This window comes from Ovis aries, chromosome 2, assembly GCF_016772045.2.
Source record: "Ovis aries strain OAR_USU_Benz2616 breed Rambouillet chromosome 2, ARS-UI_Ramb_v3.0, whole genome shotgun sequence".
Taxonomy (NCBI): Eukaryota; Metazoa; Chordata; class Mammalia; order Artiodactyla; family Bovidae; genus Ovis; species Ovis aries.
Genome location: NC_056055.1, coordinates 72,619,797 through 72,628,659, shown reverse-complemented (window position 1 = coordinate 72,628,659; position 8,863 = coordinate 72,619,797). Strand labels below are relative to the sequence as shown.

Here is an 8,863-nt window from a genome sequence, read left to right as displayed (position 1 = left end):
TAGATGGGTCTAACTGGAGAATATCCGGTGCTTTATATACATTGACTCCCAAGATGGAAATCTGTGCATCTGTGGCAGCACATGTAGGGGATCATTAATAGTTGGCTTTCTGGGGACAGCCTCTTGAGGATTCTGACCAAATCAAGCAGAAGTGCTGGGATCACTTCATAGGTAGGGTATGAAGCTGAGGATGTTGAATTCCTGAGAAGAATAGTCCACTCTGTAGATGCAACATACACAGGGGATGTGCCTCTATTCCTAGCAGTCTGTATTCACAATTTTATATCCTTGTAACATTTTCATCACCTTCCTCTCTTGTCTGCCTATTCTTTAAAAAGTTGCCAAAGGCATCTTCATCCATCCATTTTTAAAGTTACATGCATCCAATCGTATATTAGAAAAGCTCTGCAGCCATTTTTTCACTTTTTAGTTTTTCTCTCCATTTTACTACTGATTTTTTTTAAACTTGTTTATGCTTTGACATCAACTCTTGTCGAAATGCTGACACTTTTACACGCTAAAAAAAGAACGAGCCAGTTCAACAAATAAGGCCCAAGAAGAAGGTGAAGTGTCTCCCGGCTGTTAGCCAGTTCTGGAGTTCTTTGACTCCCAGGGGCACGGGAAGGACTGTGTGCTTGGTCGTGTCGAGAGGGAGACACAGACTCGGCCTTCGAATTGGCCAGCCTGGTGACCAGCGAGCCCGCCCCTCCTTCCCCCTCCCGCGCTCACACTCAGGAAGCAGCTGGCTACAGGCCGGCCTTCGCGGCCGCACACACATCCACTCTCCTCCCAGGCCGCCTCCTCCCTCCCTCCCCCCGTCCCTCTCTCTTCCCCCTTCCCCTCTCCTGCAGCCGCGTCCACACTGCGCCGCCAGGGCAGCCCAGAGCGCTGCGCGCACGGGCACCAGAGCTGGGGCCGCCACCACTGCCCCTCCCCGCAGCCAGGTTCGCTGCCCGCGGCCGTCTAGGCTCGCACCAGCGTTCCCTCGACCGAACCCGCCGAAAGCAATTAGCCAGCATCCCGAACCGGCCCCCAGACGCACCCCAGGCCCAAGGCAAGGATGAGCAAGACGCGTGAGGCACAAAGCCGAAACTCAACTTTTTAAAGATATTATTTGCTTTGTGTGCGTGTGTGTGCGCGCGCGCGGGGGGGTGGAGGGAGGGGGAAGCGGCAGAATGAGCTGATGCCGAGGGTACAGCCACCCCACTTCTGCCTGCCTCCTCCTCCCCCTAACGCTACTGCCCTAGCACACGCGCGCGCACACACTGCACTTGGGCCGGGTTTCGGCGCTCTGTCCCCCGGCTTGGATGGGAGTTTTCATTTCCGAAGGAGGCAGAGCCAGGGGAGCGCGCTGAAGGGCTGGAGCCCCAAGTTTCTCCTCGCCAGCTCTGGCTGCCCGCTGTCACTCGCTCAGGCTGGCCGGGGGAAGGGACCCGCACGCCAGGCTTTGTTGTGGAAATCCCGGGTTACCTGGTAAGTGGATGCCATAGGAACTTTGCTAGTAGGCGAGTCTAGAGAAGCCGGGCGCTTGAGAGTGGGGGAGTTACAACGCTCAGAGATACAAACTAGGGATTAGAAATATTTACACTCTGAGCTGCTGGCGTGGTTTAAGAATACGGGCACCCCAACACCCATATTCTCTAAATGATCTGTTTACTGAGATAGCAATTCTCAATTAGGAATCAAGCTGTGTTCTTGTCAGTTGCCTAAAAGCATTGCAAGTAGAAGAGGGAAAGGAAATCAACAAGGTTTTAAAGTTTTTCTATTTAGGAAGACTTTTTGTTTGGGGCTTTTCTTCTAAACTAGAGGGTCCAGAAGGCTACAAAACCAGGGCAAGTTACAAGGGCATGGTCGTGCACGCCACCCATGAGTCTCCCCTGAAGGGAAACTGGAGAAGTGGGAATTGATGGGTTGACAGGAGGTCTTTCTCCCTCTTTCCAGTTCCACGAGCTTGTGGAGCTCTAACGAAGGCTGTTTTCCATGCTGTGTCTCACCCAATTCGATGTCCCTCCCTATTGCCCAGAGGTCCTCCGGTAAGGGGATACGTTAACTCCTCGTGGGGACGGGTCCAGCGACTCGCAGTTGCCAGGTCTTGTAACTAGAACTATAACCCACACCGCAAACTGCGCAGATTCAGACTCTCACACTCCCCGCCAGGTTCGTCACCTCGCGTTTACATTTTTATAGGGCTCGACAAAATGTCAGCACTGTTTGGAAAATGTCTCAGTCTCGGGGACTTTGTCCTGCGCAAGACTCCAGTCCCTATAAATGACCCTGTGTGTATTTTGAAGTCGCCCGAGGCCGCTTTCTGGAAAGCGTGAGTGAGCAGCCGGCTTTCTCCTAAACACACACCTTGCCTGGAGCGACACTTCCAACTTACTCACTGGAGCCGACAAGTCACTTCGGTGATGAGGAAGTCACCCAAGTGTCTGGAAAACTTGGCCCTGACGGATTTGTCATCCTATGGATGATTCAATTAGGTACCTGTAGGGAGAAACTTTCTGAAAAGTCGTCTCTGGTTTCCCGGGTCGCACCCTCGACTTCTTGGGGGCATCTGAGAGGCAAGAAGCGAAAGAACAAGGATTATTAGGGCGCTAGCTCGGTGCGGGCTCTGGGCCACGCAGGGCGTACGGCGCGGGGACGTGCACTCCTGGGAGCGGCGAGCAGGGCCGGGCTGGGCAGCTTCGGCTTGGGCCGGGCGGCGCGCTGGTTTCTGCCTCTTGGGCTCTGCAGTCGCCGACCATCGGCGGCGCGCATTCGGCCCCGACTTACTCGGGACTGGGTTGCACAACAGGAAGCCTGAACGAGTTTGTTTTGTTTTGCTGCGCTCGCTTGCGGACAAGGCCGAGGGTTAGGGGCAGAGGCAGCCAAGGAGTAACGGGGTCGCAGCGGCGCATCCCGAGCAGGGCTCTGTCGCCTCAGCCCCGGACCCGCCCCTCGCTCCTTGCCAGAGAGCCCAGGGGCGCGGGCCTTGAATGCCCGCGGGCCAAGATGGGGGGCGGCGTGGGTCATGAACTGATAAAGGCTGCCCTCTCCTGCCCTGCCTCAGGCTCTTCTTCACTCGGCAGGTCCCCAGTACCCTCCCCTCACCCACCACCCGCTTGGTATTCCTCACCCCCTTACTACGCTTTCCCGGGGGCATCATCTGGGCCGTCATCCCAGCAGCATCTAAACTCAGGGCCGAAGTGAAGGGTACTTCCGTAAATTCGAGACTTGCGGCCCCCTCTTCCATAGAAGAGGGATTTTCACTCTCTCCACCTACTTCCAGGACTTAGCATCTCTCCTGAGTTTGGGCCTGGGGCTCTGGAGTTTGAGGAGAGGAATGTTCTGCAGCTCCCCCCAGTGGACCAGTTCCCTTTAGGTTGTGAAAAGAGGGAATTCAAGTAAAGACCAAAAGGCTAGATGGGGATCTTGGTGATCACCTACAGATGAGGAAACTGAGGCCCAGAGATTTTCAGGAGTTTTGCCCCAGACTTCAGAGTCAGTTGTCACAGTCGCAGGGCAAGCACTCAAGTTTCCCAGTTCAGAGAGCATTTCTTGGCCTGAAGGTGAACTCAAGACAAATGCAGTCTCATTCTGCCCGCTCTGAAAGCTTTGATGAGTCATGATTTCTGCCTTGGGAGTTAGCCAGACGTCTGTTTCCCTCTCCGTAGCATTTCCCCACTGGACCTCCTTTTTTACATAAATGGGGAACCTTTTTTTTTTGGTAAAAGATTGATTTGTGTTGGTTTAAATTTTCTCTTTCCTTTTCTTCCTCTTCCAAGTTTTCTTAAGGTGAAGTGTGAAACAGGTGCAACCTGCAAAAGTCTGTAGAAAAAAGATCTGCCACAATGAGTGTTTGAAGCCATTTAGAAACAGGAGTGTGTCATATTAGATGTTATATTTGCAGTTGGGAGCTGTTGAAGTTTAAGGATCACTTTTGAATGCATTACAATTTTCATATGTTTTCACTGGTCGTCTGTGTATTCAGACTAGCACTAACATTACCTTGAAAAGGAAGAATGGGGGATTTCTTTTCCAGTCACTTTCAAATTCCTTTCCTTATTGGTAGTTGAAGTCCTTTCCTTTGTTGCTCAGAGGACTCAGTAATCTTTCAGTGTGAATAGCTAAATCCAATTGCTGCTCTAACTCCCTCTCCCCTTGGTTCACATTAAGCCAGTTTTAGAGAGCATCTTGTGGCTGGTCCCTGATCTCATCCAAGTTCCTTAATAGTAGTGGGTTTGTTGGATATTGAGTACTTGGGGTCAGACAATGTTCTTGGGAGGAAGTGATCATGATTCTGAATAGAAAAAGCAACTTTTTTTGGGCGGGGGATGGACTGCAGGGTCCACCTAGCAGGTGACATTCCTATTAGGCCAAAATAGGCAGGGTGGGGAGGTTAAATAGCAGCAAATTATGTTTTGCCTTGCCTTCATTTATATGGTCTTTCCATCATTTCAGAAGAGGGCTTAGTGTTCTCCATCTTTTTTCTCTCAGTATTCTTTTCTGCTAGTAAATTAATTTGATGACATTATTTCTGGTGTTGTCTCTCTCATATTGTAGTTATTGATCTCGAGTTGGAATGTTAATTTGTAGTTCTTCCAGAATATATGAGGATTCTTGAGGGAGATAATTCAGTAAGTGCCATCCTATGCACATTCTCTTCCTTGGAGAAATCATTTTCTGTGTTTCTATAATTATTTTCTGTAGAGATTATTATAAAGAATGCTGAAATGCAAGACTTGACATTTAACTTTTCTCAAAGTTTAGTTGGGTCATAGGCTCAGGACTGAAAATAAAAACACAAACAAATGGCATATAGGAAATCTGTGCAATAAAACTGTGCTGCCTTATGCTTTCCAGGAGGGTTAAATTTACAGTAAGGTCTTTAAAATGACATTAATACATAGTTTGATTAAACTGAACACAACTGAGCAAGTAGCATCTGGATTTCAAGAAACGGAACATTACCAATACCCTAGAAACTTGACTCTTACTCTCTTCTCATTACTGTCTTCCCCCATCTCTTGGAGCCACTGTGTTCTCCTCAAGAGTAATGACTGCCTTAACTTCTAACAGATGTAATAATTTTGCCCATTGTTTATGCCTTATGTAAGTGGGATAATTCAACATGCACTCCCGAGTTTGACTTCTTTTGCTGATATAATAGCCTTTTAGTAGGTCAGATAATTTGGACTCCCCTTTAAAGTTTAGGGAAACAGTTTGGCTTGCAGAAATTAGTTGTTCAGGCATTACTTAATATGATAGAGTTAAGGAAAAACACTAATGAAACAGAAGCCCTGTTCTCTATCCTAATGACTGTCTGATTAGGGAGACTAAACAGATATGAGTGAAACCATAAAGTGAAGCCAGCTTAGGGTGAGCAAGGAGAATGCTGAGGAGCAACTTCCACCATGACAACCCAAAATGCATTTGGCAGTCTCTCTGTTAGGACCAACAACCCCCATGACAAAAAAATGCCTGGTCTCCGTACTGAAGTGACTGTATTTGTTTTGTGGCTTTCAGCTAGGATTTTTCATTGTTCACGGGTATGCCAAGATAAAGACAAGAATAATATGCCTGTTCAGAAGAGTGGGATAGACTTTTCATGCTGCTTTGTTCTAATAGAGAAAGGAATAGACTAGGAGGAATAGACCAGGAAGCACACAACTGTAATTAAACTGGTTCCACAAGACACAGAGCTTAGGGTTTATGGTCACACCTTACTTAGACTATATTTATTCAGGCAATAAATTATAAATATAGGATATGAATATATAAGTATATAATTATATATTGATTTATATGATAATTTTCAGTATAAATAGGCAGTACAGTATGATAAATACAAGTATAATAAATATATATACATAAATGTATATGAAAAGTCAATATATATGACATATGTAGTGTGAAGATAATTTATGTACCTATAAGGACTGGGGAGAGTTTGATAAATTATACAGAGTACCAAAACTTAATGAAATTAGAATTTAGACAAGAAGGTGAAACACAGGCAAATAACTATAAGGCAATGTGGAAAGTTATGACTGTTAAAGGAGATGTATATAGAGTGAAATAGTCAACATTTATCACATCCTTCTAGGTACCAGGCACTGGGCTAAACAAGTAACATGCATCATCTCATTTAATGTTCTATAATGCTATGATCTAGGTACAATAATATAATCCTCACTATTTTACAGATCAGTGACAGAGGTAGATTAAGAGAGGATCAGAGAAAGCCAAAGGTGGGGTGGGCCTGGAAGGTGACTAGAATCGATTTGGGGGAGGAGAGGGCAGAAGAAGGGAGGAAGGGAAGGACCACTCAGGTGGATTCAAAGACAGTGTATAGAATGAACAGAAACAAGGATCCAACCGTGTTCTACTTTGGGAACAAAATCAGGAGACTGAGTTGTAAAACTGAGATAATGAAGGCACTAAGTAGTTGAGCGCAGACTTGAAGTAAAGAAAGCTGGTGTGGGGCTAATCGTGTCTGACATGATTCCTTTAGGCCAAGAATGGGAACAACTGCACATTCCTTTGGGCGCACCAAGTCTTGCTGAACTACATATGAGCAGATAGGATTACAGTGCAAGATCAGCCCCTGTTCCAGGCTCCTTGATAAAAAGATCAGACTTTTTCAGTGTCGGTTATTTCTAAAGCTCTGAGCCAGATCTATGAAGTTTTGTTTCAAGGCCTGCTGGATACTGTACACAGAAAATTAATCAGATGCTAGGATTATGTATGATTTCTTGTTATTCCTGTGTGTGAAGAAATGGATTAATGTTTTCCCAACCTTTGCAGTATGACCAATAGATTCCACTTCTGTCTGTAACTGACTGAGTCATTCATGTAGGGCTTCTTTTTTTTTTTTTTTAAATAAATATGTTGTCATATTGGTTAAGGGCCTAGTCATTGTTGCGGACATTCATACTTCTGCAGTGATGTCAGTGAACATAATTTAACTTGTATTAAACTTCTGTCTACCAACAGCTAAAAATAGTTACACTGGTTACTTTTCAGCAATAACTAACTACACTGAAGGAAAGAAATCACTCAATTACACATGTGATAGAGATAATTTAACATACTTGAATATTTGGTTTAATGAGTGCTAAATTAAGTTTTATTTCTAGAATCTTCCATAGATAGATGTTTATTACCCCTTTGAAAGAATTGTGAGTTTTAGCTTTGCAAATAGCTATTCACATGGCTGAGTAATTATTTATGTACACTAGGTGACCAAGAATGCACTTTAATTTGCCATATTTTACAACCTATGTATCTCCTTGTGTGAAAATGGGTTTTTTTTTTTTAAAGAAAAATCTCCAGCCAGTTACTTTTCTTTTATATTTCTGAAGAAGCCTTTGTGTCTCAAACCATGGCCATGTGGTGTTCACTTTTTGCAATTCAGGTAATTAATTCAGTGGTGACATCATTGGGAATGTGTTCATTTTTCCATTTCAAATTCCTCCTCGTAGGATCTGATGTTAACTCATAAGAACACAAAAAACTCCGTTCTCAAAGACAGTTAATTTAAACTGCCCCCCACCCACCTTCCCCTTTCACATTGTAAAATGAAGTTTTATTTCAGAGAAGGTCACCTACCCCTTGCAACAAGGAAGATATAAAATTTTCAGTCATCTTGATCTCTGATTCTGTCAGTCAGTCAGTTAATTGGTATTTGTAGAGCACAATTGATCAATTGATACTAAATAAAAAGCAAAGTGAAAGATAACACTGGTAGGAGTGTGTGTGTCCGTCGCTCAGTCATGCCTGACTCTTTGTGACCCCATGGACTGTAGCCTGCTAGGCTCCTCTGTTTATGGAATTCTCCAGGCAAGAATACTAGAGTGGATACTGTTCATTTCTCCAGGGACTCTTCCTAACCCAGAGGTTGAAGTGGGGTTTCTTGCATTTGCAGGCAAATTCTTTACCATCTGAGTCTCCAGAGAAGCCCTGGTAGGAGTATAGCTTTGTGTTATTTAATCCTTATTTGTCATAAAGCTAAAAATGTCAAACATTTAGATTTTCTCTTCATTACAGCTATATTATGGGATCTGTTTTATTTTGGCTGTTTACTTCTGTCTGTTTCTACAGATTTTCTTGGTAGGTACCTGGGCTGGCAGAGAGTCTCAATGCTTTTAAAACAGTAGATTTTATGCGTTTTTTGTCTGTAACCACCAGAAAATATTTTTTTCTTACCCAGAGCACTGTGCATATAGATATGCAGACATATACACCTGCAAGTCTCTGAAATGAAATGATTCTTAACCACTAATATATTTGATGCACATTGATAGCCTCTGTTTAATTCTGCTGCTGCTGCTGCTAAGTCATTTCAGTCGTGTCCAACTCTGTGCGACCCCATAGACGGCAGCCCACCAGGCTCCCCCGTCCCTGGGATTCTCCAGGCAAGAACACTGGAGTGGGTTGCCATTTCCTTCTTCAGTGCATGAAAGTGAAAAGTGAAAGTGAAGTCACTCAGTTGTGTCCGACTCTTAGTGACCCCATGGACTGCAGCCTACCAGGCTCCTCCATCCATGGGATTTTCCAGGCAAGAGTACTGGAGTGGGGTGTCATTGCCTTCTAGTCAGTTCTATTTAATTAAAAAATGTTTCTCCATTAAATAATTGATTTCAGGGCTCACCAGTGGATTTTGACCAATTTGAAAGATAGTACTTTAGAAACAATACTTTGTTAAACATAGATCTGAACTTACAGCCCATATTCGACTTGGGCCAATGCCTTGGCCAGGGCATGGTGCCTTTCTGAACTTACCTATGTTTGTCTTAAAAATCCTTTTCATTTAAAGTTTGTTCTCATTTTGTGTGTGTGTGTGTGTGTGTGTGTGTGTGTGTGTTTGTTTGTTTGTTTGTTT

General features: G+C 44.7%; 1 protein-coding gene across 2 annotated transcripts in view; it reads left to right on the top strand.

The window, feature by feature from the left end:
- The first annotated feature begins 859 nt into the window (after positions 1 to 859).
- GLIS3 (GLIS family zinc finger 3) overlaps positions 860 to 8,863 on the top strand; it is a 490,017-nt gene continuing 482,013 nt past the window's right edge. The window contains exon 1 of one of the 2 annotated variants that reach the window (XM_042243409.1): positions 860 to 1,473. In XM_042243409.1, the coding sequence (XP_042099343.1) occupies positions 1,184 to 1,473 (290 nt within the window). In that variant the 5' untranslated portion in view covers positions 860 to 1,183. The remainder of the gene's footprint in view (positions 1,474 to 8,863) is intronic. The other variant, XM_042243410.2, reaches the window with a different exon arrangement.